General features: G+C 33.4%; 1 protein-coding gene across 7 annotated transcripts in view; it reads left to right on the plus strand.

Annotated features, from left to right (window-relative positions):
• The window catches only part of LOC132705734 (reticulon-1-A), a 41,247-nt gene that overhangs the window by 18,336 nt on the left and 4,944 nt on the right, over window positions 1–17,967 (plus strand). For 6 of the 7 annotated variants that reach the window (XM_060676567.1, XM_060676566.1, XM_060676569.1 and 3 more), the window contains one exon: window positions 17,721–17,928. In XM_060676567.1, coding sequence (XP_060532550.1) covers window positions 17,721–17,928 — 208 coding nt within the window. Of the gene's footprint in view, window positions 1–6,958; window positions 7,118–17,720; window positions 17,929–17,967 lie in introns of those variants that run through there. The other variant, XM_060676570.1, reaches the window with a different exon arrangement.

The following is a 17,967-nucleotide window of genomic DNA, read 5'->3' on the forward strand; positions in this document are numbered from 1 at the left end:
GAAACGATGTCTTTAATCGGTTACTAAAATAACAAATAATGGGGTGTAATTATAACAGTGGCGATCAGCTTAATAATGACGATCCAAAATTTAATGTATCTGGAAAACTTTGTAGTTTTACAGGCTAGATATATACTACTTGTCAAATGACGTTAATTGACCACTTCTTGATTGACTATTCAAATCCGATCAAAATGTTTTACATAGCGTCTTGCAATTGTGTTATCTATAATTACTTAATAATAATATGTACCTTACAATAAATTATTATGCGTTTGTGATGTGCAATTTACCTAGACTCAGAAAAAAAAATGCCTTTTCAAATTCACAAGAAATCGCCTTGTAATAAATTCTTTTCTACAATTTTTCTAATCGAAAGAGGTACGTTTGAAAATATTTTGATACTGATTTGTTTATAAATTATTAGTTTAGTCACTTTAAAACCTCACCGATTTTATTTTTCCTATATTTATTAATTTAAGAGGTGCCAACTTTGAATAAAACTTTGCCGAAAAATTAAAACACTATTACAACATTATTGGTTGCTTTCGGTTCTTCGGTGTACGTCATCGTACTGGCGTTAGTTCTTGTGTAGCTGGAACGGCATGCCGGTCGTCCATCGTGATACAGCATATGTGACTTTTGGCGGCCATGCAAAAGATATCGCTAATGTATATGTATGTAATATTTGTTTTAAACGTTTTTAGCATCTGCGTCCTCCTTCTCGGTAGTTTATTTGTGTTGTTAACTAGTGACCGCCGTTTACATTTTCCGTGTCTCCCAAGTTTTTGTACCGTTTTCTTGTTGGTTTCGAGAGTAGTTCATTTATTAAATTGTTGGCGACAAACAAGGTTGCTTTCGAAAATTCATCGCTGTACGAAGCCACTGCTCCTTACTATGCGGTGCGCAGTCTACAGTCACTGCTTTTATTTTAACGGCTTTTTGTCCTAGAGGGACGCATTGTTTTTCCTCCTGCAGGCTATGGAACTTTCCCAAAATCGATGTAATTTTATTGTGCAAGCACCCTAGTATCTCTCAGGTCTCGTCGAACTTCAAAGTCACTTCAAACAAGATAAATACAAAAATAATAGCGATTTCCAATTATATTTTTTCAAATATCTCGCGCACCCTGTATGATACACGAAAACGCCGTAATAGTCAATGACGTCAGCGCGACTGGACTAAGTGCGAGAAAAAGCGATTTTCATATGGATTTTTTCAAATATCTCGAGCAGCGCATGTGATGGACGAAAATCGAAGTACTAAAAATGTAGCTCTTGATGCGGGCTATATATAGTACTGTTCAAATTAATTACCCATACTTTTTACGAATTTTGATTTACCGCTAATAATTTACTTTGGAAAAAAAACAATTTTCGGGATCTTTTAGATTTTTGTCTATAATTGAAAAAATGCTTGCTTGTTATAGTACCGAATCTTCCACAGTTCCTGATTAAAGAATTTTGCCGATCGTTTTAATAGTTTTTGAGAATTTTTTTTTCTGGAGGCCGAAATAACCCAAAAAAAAAATTTCTAAAATAATTTGCGATATTTGATTGCGGCCAGTTTCTACAGTATAGTTGTGGGTACGGACATATACATCTATCTCTTCTAAATTTGAAGTCGATAGCTGCACATTTGAAACAGCTACTACATTTTTTAACATAGCACAGAATATTCCGAATACCCTGTACCATATGTGAAAACCTTAAATACAAAATTTTTAGCTGTCCATACGGGCTATATGGTCATGTGAAAAAAACAGATAACTAAAACACAGCCTTCTAGTCATGATCAATTATTATTACAAGAAGAATCCACCCTGTACATTTTCAAAAAAACATCAAAAATAAGGTTTTTGGTCCGGATCTCGAGCGTCTTTTCGTTCAAAAATTTTTTCGATCGTATTTGCCGTTTTTCAGAAATAATTTCTTTTCTCGGTACCCTGCCGTATTAAAATCTTTAAAATTACTTCCCGACTCTCAATAAGTTCAATTAGGGGCTAAGCTCTAGATTTGATTAGTTAGTTTTGGTTAGATTTGAAGTCGATGGCTGCAAATTTTGGACACGTAGTTCATAACAATGTGCAAAATACAGATGAAAAATTTCTTATAGGTTAGTGTATCTCGTGTCCATTTAAAAGGAGAAAAGTCTCAGTGCATTGGCTTAAGCGGTTCCGGAAATTATTCTCGTTTCTATGAAGCGTCGACAGAGAACGGAAAACGGACAGACAAAATAAAAAAAAAATCGATGCTGATCATTTCAGTGCCGATGTGTCCCCCTAGGACCTACCGTCGCCGAAATTAAGTTTCGTTGCGTAGCGCATATCAAGGAAATCGAATTTTTCGAAAGCAACGGTGTAGTATGTATATATATGTATAAAATTAAGCATTACAAAGTAGCAATCAAGAAGGGGAGAAAGACCACACCAAAACATTCTTAATAACTCTCTTTCATTTTATTTAGGTATGATTGAAAAAATCTATTTGTTTTATTTTAAATTAGACTAATTTAGAATCTGGGTAAATGTATTGTAAGACTTTGTAGGCTAGCGTTAACAAAAAAAGGAGTTTCTTTACACTTTATAATTACAGCATCTTTGTTTTAAATGTATAACATGTTTAAATTGTTTTAAAACAATATTTTGTGATGCTTAGTTTATTATCTGTTACTTACGGTCTGCTTTTCGATGCAAATGCGGACAATACGTTTAAAAATAAATAAGAACTGAAAGTTCAGATTTTCACGAAATTATATATTTTGACAAAACACGGTGTTGTCGAAACAATTGTCATGTCAAAATATATAATTTCGTGAAAATCTGAACTTTCAGTTCTTATTTATTTTGATAAATGGATTTTCATCAAGTAAAAGCCTCCTCAGTTCAACAATACGTTTGCTTGTCTTATTGATTCATATTTAATTTTGATCAAATCATTAGCATTATTTAAAAAAAATTATAACGTTTTTTTCTCTCTCTTCAAAAACTTTTTTTCCGAAAACCAATGGTCAGCAAATTACAAACGAATAAAGGAGTGAGTATGTAATAGGATACCCATATAGCTACTAGAGATATAGAGGTCCTGTCTATACCGATAATACAGGAAATTATGAAGTAACTATGAAAACATTTTCGAGAAGGTCTAACTTTCTTCTAAATGTTTAGACATCTCACTCACTCAGACTCAACTAAACTTTGACAGTGACTGACTGGGATTGAATACCAAGCTTCTCGAATACTCTTCACTAATTTGTTCAGGTTTTTTTGGCCGAATCCTTGTTTAAAGATCATTCCACATATTTTCTATCGGGTTTAGATCTGGACTAAATGAGGGCATTCAATTACATCAACTGACCATTTATGGTCATTGTCCTGTTGAAATTTTCAGGTGACGGATAGATAGTTTTGTATTCTCTTGATCAATTAATCGATCTATTTTATAAATTGGTCCAACTCAATACCACGATGATATCCTCGTGTTTAACAGTGAATTTTGTGAATCATGCATCGCATTCGATTCGATTAATCTTTGTTTCGCCCGTCCAAGGTATATTTTTCCATCCATGGCGGTGTCCAATCCAATTCGGCGATTCTTTTTGGAAACTTTTCCAAATAGATGAAACATTAAGTCGGCGACGAATCGTTCTTACTGATTTTATCGTTTACTGCGTACCATTTCACGTTCAATATGTACTCGTCTTAAATGGGGTGTTATTCTAGGCATTTTCTTCCTAGGTACATTTTTACCAGTACCGTGAGTTTTATAATTAATAGCATTATAAACCATAAACTTAGAACATTTTAGCATTGATGCTACGTCACTATATGAATGATCTCGTATCCAATTCAAAATTTATTAAAAACGTATGTTTTCAATTCACCATCAATTACTAATGCCAACTAAGCAATAAATACATTCTGCCTATTGTAATTGACAAGTATGGCTGAAAAAAAAGATATATCGAATAAAATTTCTAATTTATCTATACTTTTTTAAACCTAATAATCTTATTGTATATGTAGCTATTAATCCTCAAATGAAAACAAATCAAACAAAATGTTTGCTGGTTTGCGCCTCTACATTTTTCTTCCAGAGAAGTTAAAATATCTACCTAGTTAAAAGGACATAGATATGTTTATCTAACGACACAGTTTATTGTGTATTTTATAGAGTTTCTGTTATTTGTGATTTACTTTCCTGGAGTCTGCTGGCTTCTTCAGAGCTTCACTTTCAGAAAGAAGGTCTACCTGAACCCAAAACTATGGATAATAATAAATAATAAGTATTAAAAAGGAGTTTAAAACAATTTCAAAATGTCCAATTTTTAACAAGCAATAAATAAAGTTTTCTACAGTTGGAAATAAAAATAATATACAATAAAAAAAAAGAAACGAATAAAAGCAGTAAATACTTTTTATAGAAAAGATTAAGTATTTTAATTCTCCCGGAACTCCATTGTACAGCTTACAGATGTTGTAAGAGAAAGATCTTGGAAAGAGGATTGGTTGATGCAACGGAGGCGTTTTAGTTTTTGAACTTTGTTTGGTGTCATACCACCGTGGAGGCGGTCTACCACGAAGGCAGTTTAACTTTGATTGGTTTTGGTTAGTCATACACTCGTTTATAAATGCAAAAGTTCTGGGATGCTTCTTAAAACAGCGAGTTATGAAAAACAACAATGTAAGCAAAAAATAACTGATAATAAACGTTTGTAAAGTAAAAATGCATTGAAAGCAATATTAACTTAATAGGAACAGATATTATATTATTCATTGATTTGTGTCAAAGGTTGAAAAGATAGTTTATGGCCTACTAAGATAAGAATGCGATGAATTCTAAAAAAATATTTTTGCTTAAAATTTCTAAGATTTTAAAATTAGACTTTAAATTATTTTATGGATATTATTCATCTATTTTACTGTAAAATTAAAAGTGTGAAAGGATTTTACTACAACTTCAAAGCTTCAAGAACGAAAAACAAATTTCATGATTTCCGTTCTACGGTACTGACTCATTTATCCACGGTACTGACATAAAATAAATTTGAGTTCTAAAATCATATAAACTCTTTGCATTATTTCATCCCGCCCGTGTTTGATGATTCTTTAGACGTTTCATAAATCTTAAGGTAGATGGCGCTCGAGTAATAAAAATTCAAAATCAAAAATTCGTTAAATGTTGAAGACGAAAGTTATTGAACCGGATTTCAGTGTTAACTTAAAACATTAACCAAAAACTGTTTTTTTTTAGTTTGGTATTAGAAATAAAAATTTATGAGGTAATTAGTTTCAATCATTTATTGCGAGAAAAAAAACTAAGAATTTATGAATACATTTCAGAAATGGACATGACTGCCATTTTGCCGATGTATTGAATGACAAATTATATTATATAAAAAATATGATGAAATATCATCATGATAATTAATACAAAAATTTCATTATTAGAGTATTAAATAATCACGAGTGAGAACAAACAAAACAATACATACAAAATCACATTTAAATAGAATCACTTTTATATCCTTTTTAATTTGCCTATAAGTAAATCAACAAATTTGATTTCACGGATTTAAAGTAATCTAAAGAGTGTAATTAAATAAAAAAGAAATTATTTATCGGATTTCAACTGCACATCAGTAAAAACAGCGAATCTTTTTGATTTTACCCATTCCAAGCTCCATATGACTTCTAAACCGGTTCATTCAGTTTGTTAAGAAATTAACCTTCTTGATTCTTCAGAAACCAAACTTAATTGAGCGCTGCACAACTGGATGGAACCTACACTTCGGACGTTGCTAAGCTCAGCATACACTGACTTTTACTTTGATTTCATTCATCGCATATTCTCGACGGCAGTTGCCATAACCCGAGGACCAAGGACTTACCTTTATTTCTCGTACCAATATACTTTTTCTTACTTATCATTTTTGAAGTTATAATTTCAAATTTTATTTTTTGTTTTGGTTGTATTAAAAGCTCACTAAATTACTTGTATAGTTAATTTAACTCTGTCATAGGTGTTAATTGTTATATGACAATCTATAAAAAAAATCACGAGGGTTTGCATAATAAGAGTGCATAGTTTTGTGACCATAATGATTTATCGGTGATGCAGACAAAATGACAGAGATTATAGTTTAGACGAATCGTATCGGCCATATTAAATGATTTTCCCATCTTTAGGACCAAAGTCTTACAGGTCGTAACATTTATTGACATCCCGTAGGCGTTGCATCGTTTATTATTGACACAGTTTCAGAAATATAGACGATACGATGTGAGATTTTGAACTTGAGTCTGGGTGATATCATATCTGCTAAACTCGTCTGTCTACCCGCATTTCTCTCAGTCTTTGCCGACGTAAGCCGATGGAAAGTCAGACGGCGAGGTTGCCAGATCAGAAAAAAAATCCCCAGAAATATGTTTATAGAAACTCCAAATCAGAAAAAGAATTAATAGGTGTTTTTTGATAAGAAAAACCTAATGTCTTGCTTTGGAATATAATTATTACATTGAAACAGACAAACCTACATAATGTAGCTCGTTTTAGTTTCAGTTTTCTTCTTGAATCCGGCTGTTATAAACTGTAAGAGTTAGATTCTTTGGGAAAACTTTTCCCTAATCCCTAGATTAGTTAGTTAGACCTGGCAACCTTGTAGACGTTACACTTCGTGTTCCACGTTTCGGAAATGAATTCGTTGTTGCCACCTCAGTTTCCAAAAAAATTTACGTTTATTGGGTCCCCTGTTTTTATTTTATAGACGTTGGATTTCGTTGAGTTAATGGAGGTAGGAGGTACCTGTATAACGTTGATAATGTGCTAGCGCAATCGCGAATAACAGGAATTGAAGGCGCCAAGACTGCTTTAAGATTTGTCCGTTATGTAAAACGCGCAAATGTGGCAACGGCGCGCTAAATCGAATTCGTCCGCGTATATTTTTTTATCTTTGTTAGTTCACCCGCGTGTTGGTACGGTACGACTAGCGTACAAGTACCGCGGTTCATTTTCAAACCAGTAAATACAGGTAACCGATAACGAAATGGGTCGCAAAGATAGGGACTACCGAAAGGGTCTACAATATTCGGCGGATCCGTTGCCGGAAAAGGGACCGGGTACGTAATGTTTTTTTCTGACAACTTTGGGTCACATATGGTAAGCCACACGGACCGTTTCGGCGGTTAGCGTGGTCACAGGCACACGTACATAACGGTTTAAGTTTTTGGTTATCTAACAATCTTTTATCTCAGTCTGTTGTGACGAACGTTTTCTATATATAAAAATGTTTTAATAAAGAATTGATCTTGTCTACTCCATTTAAGCTGCGGGCCGCTCACTTTTAACACACTTTATTGCTTAAAAAGTTGTTAATTTTTAACCCTTTTACACGAAGAATGTGACGCAAATTTTACAATAGCAAAAAACGGCCGATAATGAGAAATCTTGTTCTTGTCTTCTTCTTGGCTAAATGGAGTGTTCTGGTTGTTTAATGTATTCACCAATATAATTCGTACTGAAATCATTTACATATTGTTATTGTTATTTATTTATAAAACAAAAATCAGATCATGTAATACCTATGCGAAGAACAGGAATGAGGAAGCACAGTGGCCAGAACGTCATTACGCTATCTTCTATGCTATGCTAAGCTATGGTCGCTATTACGAGTTGTAGGTTTATAGACAGTAAGGATTTTTATTTTGATGTTGTTTTACTATAACCTTATTTAAAACGTACACACTTTTTTCCAAAGGAACTTCCACTGGCCACTGTTTACAACTTTTTTGGATTCCACCTGCGTCGGTTGTTAATGAACCAAACGTCATGACGTTCCGCCAATCAACAACTAACTTAGGAGAACACCAAAGATTTGTAATTGACCGATAGGCAGTGTTGTCAATAGTAATATGATAAATTTCGAAAATAGCAAATATTGTGGGTTAGAGAATTGTACTAGGATTATTTTCATCTGAACCAATATATAATTCATCGGCTTCAGGGGCACTTTCAAGGGGAACATCTCACATTTGGTTTTGGTGAGTTTCCTGTCACTAATAACAGAACATTGAAAAGGTCTCTGATCGACCATTGTGTCCTTACTTTTCAATTGAATAAACTCACCTCATATACTCAACTCATATACCCACCACGATCCACACTTCTAAACTAATCAAGATCTTTTTATTACGCGGGTTAAATATAAATTGCTTATTAATTTATATAAATGTCAGGAACTAGAGAAACCCGATAGCTGTTATTGTTGGTTCAGAACGTGCATGTATGGAGCGAACGAACAGATTTTACTTCATAAGAATAAGAAGTTTCTTGGTCACGAAATTTCGCACCGGAAGCGATGACGTCACTTCAAATAACCTTACAGCCTGTCTCGCAATTATTCTTACGTCCCCACGAAAAAACATACTATCGGCGCGACTATCAATTGCATGAATTGCAATAGTATGTTATGCAACAAGTGCGGCACTTATGAGTTTACTCGTATTTGACACGAGCGAAGCGCAGTGGAGCGAGTGTTTAATCAACGAGTGCCTTAAAAAGTTTACCGAAAGTGTTAGTTAAGGTTTTCGAACGAAGGGTCTCGTTTTTAAAAAACACCTTTTTTGTTTTACAAACAGAACTACGAGGTTTTATTTAATCTGTTACAAGGAGAACTATTCACAAAGTATATTGTTGTCATATATATAAAGTTTTTATGCAAACGTCGCGTCGCAGATACTTGGAATACTGAAGCATTTCATCAGCATATTCTATCACATAATTCCTCCCTCCGAAGTGGAAAACAAGAGGGACGAAGGGTTGTTTTCGGAAGACTGGTCGTTCTTGGTTTTCTTGGAATCTTGCAGCAAATGGCTCTTGTAGATTTTCCATGCTATAAATATTAACAAGATTAAAATAAACATCATTCCTGTTGAAGTGGCGAGACTCCAAGTGACTGGATGAATTTCATAACCAATGTCGGGGATCGATGATTTCGCAGCTTCTCGTAGTTTTTTGATCGTTTTGAGATCAATCGTTTGTAGTTGGAGTGGCTGGCACTTCACATCGTGATGTTCCATATTTTCAATTTTAATGGGTGGCAGTTAGAATGGGTTTGCTTTAAAAAATTTTTCTTTATTCCAAAGCTCAGTATTTTGGGTAGTTATACCGCAATTATATGGAACATTGATTAGGCAGGCTTCTTCAATAAAAGCTATTTCTTTGTTTCGACAATTCATTTGTAATTTAAGTTTCTGTTCCGATGGTATTATCAAAACAAATCTACTAGTGATTGGTCGTATTATATGCGTTGAAACATTTACATTGACTACGTGGCAATTTTTGTTTTCGGCATATTTAATGAGGGTTGTCACACAATCACCGATGGGCTGGGTAAGTTGATTTTCGCAAACGTAGGTGTCTTCAATGATTGGGCAGATTGATTCTTGATATTGTTGCATGACAGTGCCTAGTATTAGGTAGGGTAAATTAGGTATAATTAAGGAGTGATTCACAGGTACTGGGAATAGGTGGAATATTTCAAAAATTTCTTTAAGAAAAATCGGAATATGGACGGCAAATATTATTGTATCTTTTGTAAATTTAACTTGTAAGTTTGCTAACTGATAATAATTATTTTGATTTTCAAAAATTACAATTTGATCATCACCATAGAGAATAGTCACTTTAAAAATTATTTGTTCTAATTCAGCCGCCGATATTACTACAGGATGTAATGTGTTTAATTTCGCAAATGTAATGGCATTTTCTAAATTATCCAAAAATGTTATAAAACTTTGGCAATTTAGAATTATTTGCATTAGTGTATTTTGAGCTTTAATGAAAGTAGTAATGTCAGTAATAGTTTTGTTTGAATTATATTCAAAAATGTCTATATGTCGTTTTAATAGCTTCTTGATTTCTCTGTAGAAGTGTTATAGTATCATTATAGTTGTTAATTAGCTGTTGAATCAAGAAGTTTGCTTTTTTAGTTGGATGTCAGATGAATGTTTACTACGCACAAGTTCTGTGATAATTTTATCATATTTTTGTCCATCCTCTGAATCGAGAGTGCCAAAAAGCCATTTCGATAATTTACCTACAACATTTATTAAACCTCTTTTTGTACGGTTATTGGGTTTTATGTTACCAAGTTTAAATTTTAGTTGTGTAATTAAATATCGAACATTATTAAGTAAATTATTACCATTAATATAGTGTACATTCTGATAATTATGTTTATTTGTATAGTTTAATGATTTTGAGATTACAGCGTAAGCGTATTCTAAATTACGTAATTGATTAAAAAGTTGAGATGTTTCCACAAAATGCAAATGTGAGATTTATGAATTATTTTTTTATTTTTTGTGATAATTTTATTCCCAATATCTTGATCTATAATAACAGGTTTCCTTCGGGGTTTGCCCTTACTACGTTTTGCTGTTTTGTCAGTAACGTAAACCTTTGTATTTTGTTTCATTTCAGGTTGATTTTCTCGTTTTTCGTTTTGTTTTTCATTTAAAGGTATTTTTGTTTCTAACGGAGTTTCGTAGATTTGTTGATAGATAGTTTTTAGTCTTTCACGTCTATCTGCGATATAATTATTTACAATGATTTCATCCGTTAAATCAAAGGGATCTAAACCGTTAACTTTTCCATTAATAACGTCAAAAGGTTTTTGTTTTGTTACGCTATGCATTGATGAATTGTAACCTATAATTGCGTATTTTATTAAATTTTTAGGGGCTTCTTTAGGTTCTTTTAATTTTAGTACCCTATATAGTTTAACAAGAGTAGAGTGAAATCTCTCTATTGGACTATTACTATTAGAATTCTCCAGGAGTTGTAAAATGTAAATCTAAAAGCAAAGACGTTTTAAATTCCGTACCATTATCACACTTTATTTGTTGAGGTAGGCCGTGATGACTTAAAAAGGTCGCTAAACCGTCTAAGATAGCAATTGCTGTGCAATCGGGTTCTAACGGATAAGCTTGGGCGTACCGTGAAAATACGTCTATAATTGTAAGAAATTTTACGTTACATATTTGAAAAGTATCCATATGGATGGATTCTAATGGTTCAGAAGGGGTCGGTGTCAACATAAACTTTAATTTTGGCGGATGTCTATCATATTTTGTTTGTTGGCACGTGTCACAATTATTAATATATTCAGTTAGGTCAGTTTTCATATTTGGCCATTAATAGAGCCTTTTTAATGCTATTAGGCTTGCATTAATTCCACGATGACAGGTTTTTTCATGATGATATGCAATTAGGTCTTTTTTTTTGTCCTGTCAGTGACGTCAGTTAAAAGAGTTTTCGATATTACCAATTTATAAGCATGGTTTTTAAAATGTATTTGGTAACAAAACAGATAGTTCTCGATTTAAATCTATTTCGGTGTTTTGTACATAAAGGCAGTACATTTTTGTTGGATCCAAATAATCTAAAAAGAATTTCATTATTTCATTTTGATAGTTTTGACTTAAACAAACAGAAAATCTAGATTTATTTTGAAATGGGTAACTCCTAATCACGTGATAACGACCGTTTGTTTTTTGGTTAAATATTATTTGATTAGAATAAGTATTTAAAATATTTTCGGTAATTGGTATATTTAATATTGGATCTTCAGCTGCTGAGTGTACTGTCTCACCAGTGTTAGGAATATTTGACGGTTTAATTTGAATGTCCGAGATGATATTAATTTTTGGAGTGTTTACATTTTCTAGAGGGTTAAACACGCTTTCAATTTGTTCCAATTGTTCAAGGCTTATATTTTGATCTTCTTCATGTATGTATTTATCGATGTCTTCATTAATATCTCCAGGATTTCCGAAAAGTGACTCTTTATCTATCATATTTAGTTCGACACGTGACAGGGCATCAGCGTTGGTGTTCAGTTTGCCCTTCTTATAATGAACTGTGTAATCAAACTCTTCCAGTTTTAGTCGTCATCTTAGCAATCTGGAATTTGGTTCTTTCATATTAAACAGGTATTGTAGACGTTTGTGATCGGTAACTATCACAAATTTTCTTCCAAATAAATATGGTCGGAAATATTTTGTTGACCACACGATTGCTAATAATTCTTTCTCTATAATTGAGTAATTGCTTTCTGCCGGGTTCAATGTCCTAGAGGCAAAGGCTATGGGAAGATCACTACCAATTTTTCCTTGGCTGAGAACCGCTCCTATAGAAACATTAGAGGCGTCCGTTGTCAATATAAAAGGTTTTTCGAAATCTGGATATTGTAGTATTGGATCATTGCACGAGATATTTTTACAAAGATAGAATGCTTCTAGAAATTCTGGTGTGTGTTTGATGGTCGCTCCTTTCTTTAGGCAATTTGTAAATGGCTTGATGAGTTTTGCAAATCAATTAATTAAATCTTCTATAGTATCCTAGAAGACCTAGAAAGGATTTTATTTCTTTTGCTGTTTTCGGTACAGGAAATTTCTGGATTGCAATAATTTTCTTGGGATTCGGTTTAATTCCGTTTTTTGTTATTATGTGACCCAAAAATTCTACTTCGGTTCGTAGGAATTCCGTTTTATCTAGTTGAATTTTTAGTCTAGCTTGTCGCAGTTTTTGGAAAACAAGTTTTAGATGTTTGATGTGTTCTTCTAAGGATGACGAAAATACTATGATATCGTCCATGTATACTAGACAAACCTTTCCCTGTACATCACGCAAAACATTATCCATGACGCGCTGGAATGTCGCGGGGGCGTTTTTCAATCTAAAAGGCATTCTAACAAAGTCAAAATGACCATTCTCAACAGTAAAAGCTGTTTTTTCAATTGGTTCCGGATCCATTTCGATCTGATGAAAACCAGATGAAAGATCGATAGTTGAAAAATAATTACACCGTCCCAATTTATGGAGTATATCATTTATATTAGGCAATGGATAGCGGTCGTCTATCGTTTTCTCATTTACCTTACGAAAGTCACAAACAATCATTTCTGCTTGCCGCTGGCGTCAGGTTTCTTCGAGACTACCCAAATGGGGCTGCTCCAAGGGCTTTGGCTGTGTCTAATGATCCCCTCTTCTAACATTTTGTTAATTTGCCGTTGAACTTCCTATTCATGGATAAAGGGGTATCTATATGATTTAGTGTATACAGGCAATTCATCCGTTGTTCTTATACAATGTTTGATTTTATTGGTGAATGTTAACTTTTTGTTTTCATAATGGAAAATATCATTATATTCTTTACAAAGACTTGCTATAGCAGATTTTTCTTCTAAATTTAAATGTTCGCAACGAATTATTTTGGAAATGTCGCATTTACTAAATTGTTCTTTATGTTTTGGTAAGATGTGTTCTAAATTAAAAAGTTCAAAATTTTCTTTATGAAAGTCCGGAAAAGATAAAACATTTAGAGGTTGTGGGAAATTTAACGTTATATTTTTCTCAGTTGTAATTAAAAACTTCTGTTTGCGCAAAACCGTTTTTTGCAGTAGTAAGTGTTTCTGGAAAATAGAGACCTTCTATGACTTGCTCGGGAATAATAACATCATTGTTTTGTGTTACTGGAATTCTTACGTTAACAATTTCGTGTGCATTCACAGTAATACAATATATTTCGTTTTGTGGTTGTCTAAATAAAATTGGTATATTAGTTGTATTATTCCTTAATTGTTTATTGACAAGATCGATAGAAAAATCCTATTATACCGTCAAAAAATTTATGAAAGTCAAAAAGAATAAAAGATAGGTTGGTATTAGCCTTTAATTCTGGGAAAGCCGGAATATCTGCTTTAAATAGAGTTTCCTTTTCACCAGTTCCTGTTTTAATAATAGTTGGGGAATGATATATTTTTTCATAATAAAATTTTTCTGCAATGGAAGGTCGAAGAATCGAGTGAAAACAACCAGTATCAATTAAAAGTTTAATTGCGGGTTCTTTAATCTGGATGTACGGTAAACTATTATTAATTTTGGGATACATTTCTAATGTCATTTCGTTGAGTCGCATTGGCTCGTTATTGTAAAATTTTGAGAGATTTGATTTTCAATTTCAGGGTGTTCGTCAAAATTTTGAGTGTCATTAAAGTATTCAATTTGATTTGAAAATTCAATTTCAGAGTATTCCTCTTGGTGAATATTTTCATTTTGAAATACCGCAGATGTTTCATCTGTTTGTACCGCGTTACTTTCATCGATTTGGTATAATTCTTGCGAAATAAAATTTCTAGGGCCAGTAGGTTTGAAATGGTTAATTTGATTATTTTGGCGTGGTATGGTATAGTTTGTTCTTGTTGACATAGGTTCGGGTTTTTTGTTAGGTACCTGACCTGTCGGTCTAAATACGTTTTTAGGTGGGCCAAAAACTTGCCTATTTGTAGGAAAATTTCTTGGAACTTCGCGTGGTTGGGGCATATTAATTGGACCTCTGGGAAAACTATTAGTCTGGGAGTAAACTGATTTTGATCATGCCTAATTCTAAAATTTTGCTTATGGTGATTGTTGTTTTGAAAATTATTTGTAAGGCGAATCGGTTGTACATAATTAAAATTTTGGTTACTAAAATAATTTGGATTTTGTGAAAATTGTTTAACGGGTTCGATAGAAGTATTAGGCAAAACTTTTGATTGAATTGGAGTTCTGAAGATATTTTGTGTATATTGAAAATTTTTCTCTTCAATAATTTGGGTCATAGCTAATTCTATACAGCTTGGATTTTTAAGTCTTATAATACTTTGTAATTGTCCTGGTAATCCTCTAATAAACGTCCTTAAACAAATTTGATCGTATTGACGTAAATGAATTACTTTGCTTTATGGAAATGCATTAATTTTTTGAGCAAGGATACTCTTTAAAACTTGTAATCTTTTCCCAAAAGCTAAAGGATGTTCATTTTTAAAGGGGGTGGCCATAAACAAATCCTTTCTAAACATTGTTTCGTCTATCGCCAAAACAATTTAACAAAGCTACTTTAATATTGTCCCACGTTACTAACTCCATTCTACAGCCTACTAGAATTTGTGCGCGATCAACAAGTTTCATTCGTATAGTCCTTAACAAATATTGTTTTAAAGTTTCGTCGTTTCCTTGGCCATATGTATCAAAAAGGAAATCTCCAGCTGATAGAAAACTATTTAAAGTGTTGGGATCACCATTATATGGCAGAATACTATCTATAAACATTTTTAACAAAGTGTAATTTACACCGGAATTTGACGATTGATTAGAATTCATTTTCAAATTGATTTGACTATTCTCTACTTTCTTTTCCACTAAATTTAACGAAGTAAAAAACGCACTTAAATTGTCGACGTCTTTATCTTCATTCATAAATTTAATTGATTTTGAAATTTCTTAAAATTGAACTTAAAACTAAGAATCCTAAAATTATTTCCACCGTCCTAACTAGGGAAGATGAAAGGAGAACAATAGGAATTTTGGGCACTAACCTTGATTTCTCTTAGTCATCAGCCTATTCTTTCTATTGGAATTTTCCTTGCGTAGCACTGCTTGCGAGGGTGATTTCTTGCCTTCCTTGCCCTCAGTCGAACTCAATCACGTTGGGTTTGTCAGACAGTCTATCACTGGTTCGTTTTGGAGTCTAAGGGTTGAAACCCACGTTTCGCGATCAAATCGTCCCGATGACATGGCTTTGACCGAAAACTACCCCAAATCCGTCACGACTGCGCCAGTTAAGGTTTTCGAACGAAGGGTCTCGTTTTTAAAAAACACCTTTTTTGTTTTACAAACAGAACTACGAGGTTTTATTTAATCCGTTACAAGGAGAACTATTCACAAAGTATATTATTCTCATATATATAAAGTTTTTATGCAAACGTCGCGTCGCAGATACTTGGAATACTGAAGCTAGCATTTCATCAGCATATTCTATCACATAATTTGTTGCATACTATACTTTTTCTTCGACCGTTAGTTTTTGGGTGCATTTTCGCAAAACAAATTCATTTATTGACATGACCGTCAGAATTGCCAAACGTCACAATTCAAGGCGTGGGAAATATGTCCGAACACATCCGATTGCTCCCAACCCGTGCGGCAAAATCCCGGCAATATCCGAAGTGGCTCAGATTCGTGGGAAACGAAACTGAAGTAGTAAAGTGACGCTTCCCGCACGCTAGGTCGGTGTGGAATTAGGCATTTTACAGAAGGGAGTAGAAAAAAATAATTTTGCGTTCAGGTGTCTCAAAAAGCACTAAAAAATTCAACATTTAAAAGGCTCAGTAAAAATTGCAGTGAATATTGATCACCTATAAAGTATGATTATGAATTGAAGTAAAAAAGAAATATTTTTTTAGAATGCGTTAATTTTTTTTTTAATTCATACTGGAAAACTTTACAAAAAAGTAATGTTTTTTAATTTTAAGACGAAAATGTACGAATGTACTAACATTTTTCAGTTGTTGTTTGATTTTTGATATTTTTTAAATCCTGTTTTTTTTAATTAATATCCTAAATATACTGTTTCACTGTTAATTTTATCATTTAACGAAAATATTGACGTTTTTATAAGTAGACAGGTGTCTTGTTTAATCAATCCTTAAGCATTCATACATATTTTTCACAATATTGGATTAGTAGGTGGGATGAGAAAACAGAGTGAGGTATTCGAGAACAGAATAGTTTGGTTTGATGTTATTCCAAACCATTCCCACAAATTTTTAAGCCAAGAGGTTTTTCTCCTCCCAGGATTAGTGCTCTCCTTGTTATTTCCTTCCATAATATTGCATATTTAGATCCGTTCTTCTTTTTAGACTGTTAATTATTTGTTCCCGTTTCTGAGTTCCTTGGCGCAGTTCTAGGTTGCAAAATTTAAGGCTATGTTGCAAAAACTTTTTGGTTTAAATGTTTCTAAATACACTTCTAACTATGTCTATTGTTGTGTTGTCTATAATAAGAATTCACTGTCACTGAACACAGAATTAAAACACCTTACCTCTGCTCTTCTCTCTAATAATTTCCACATTAAATATATTAAGCGTTCCATCACAAATTACCTTCCAAACACAAGAAGTCCCACACCCCATACTTGCTGCTGTTATACGTCCTTACATTCAGAACATTACTAACAACATGTTAAAAGTTTTTAAGAAATATAACGTCAAAACCAGATTTACCACTTATTCAAAAGTCTCTAAACATCTTCAAACGTTTGAGATGCCAGGAGTTTACAGCATCCTATGCATATGCGCAAAGAATACATTGGAGAGACCGGACGAAAAATATCAACTAGGCTCAAAGAACATGAAAGAGCCTTAAGACTACAACAAACAAACTCATCAGTAGTTGCCGAATACAATCACGCAACCGGACATACAATTTTATTTGCATGCAATGCTTCTACTAAGGAAAAATCAGGTCTTTTCGCCAATTTTCTGTCAGCAATATGAAAATCGGTCATCCGAAACCATATTTTCGGGCCTTATTTATCTCCGCACCTCTCAAACAGTTAGGGTGATTGGCGAAACGTCAGCTAGTTCGACTCAACAACAGCCGAATCGGGAGCAATCCAGAAGATTTGTAAATAGTGTGTGTAGCCTGAGAAAATTATGAGACTGTTATTACTTTCCGTCTTTACCAAATTATGAAAAAAAATTGTTTTATTTTTTGATTAATAGTTAAGATACTACAATTTGCTATTAAAAATAGGTTAAGGATTGATCCATCTCCAGACATTGCAAACGTTGTTTGTATTTTGGTAACTTTTTTAAATTAGCTTTTTTTTTATTTCAGTGGAGAGCTTGATTTACTGGCGCGATCCGAAGAAGTCCGGTCCGGTATTCGGAGGAGTGTTCGTCATTCTCTTGGCCCTCACGTACTTCTCCCTGATCAGCGTAGTCGCGTACCTTTCCCTAGTGGTCCTAGTCGGTACCATCTCCTTTAGAATCTACAAAAATATCATTCAGGCTGTGCAGAAGACAGGCGACGGTCACCCGTTCAAGTGAGCGTCGTTTTTGCACTTCTCTATTGGTTGTTAACC

Source organism: Cylas formicarius, unplaced genomic scaffold (assembly GCF_029955315.1).
Source record: "Cylas formicarius isolate icCylForm1 unplaced genomic scaffold, icCylForm1.1 PGA_scaffold_7__23_contigs__length_41026272, whole genome shotgun sequence".
In the NCBI taxonomy this organism is placed as follows: domain Eukaryota; kingdom Metazoa; phylum Arthropoda; class Insecta; order Coleoptera; family Brentidae; genus Cylas; species Cylas formicarius.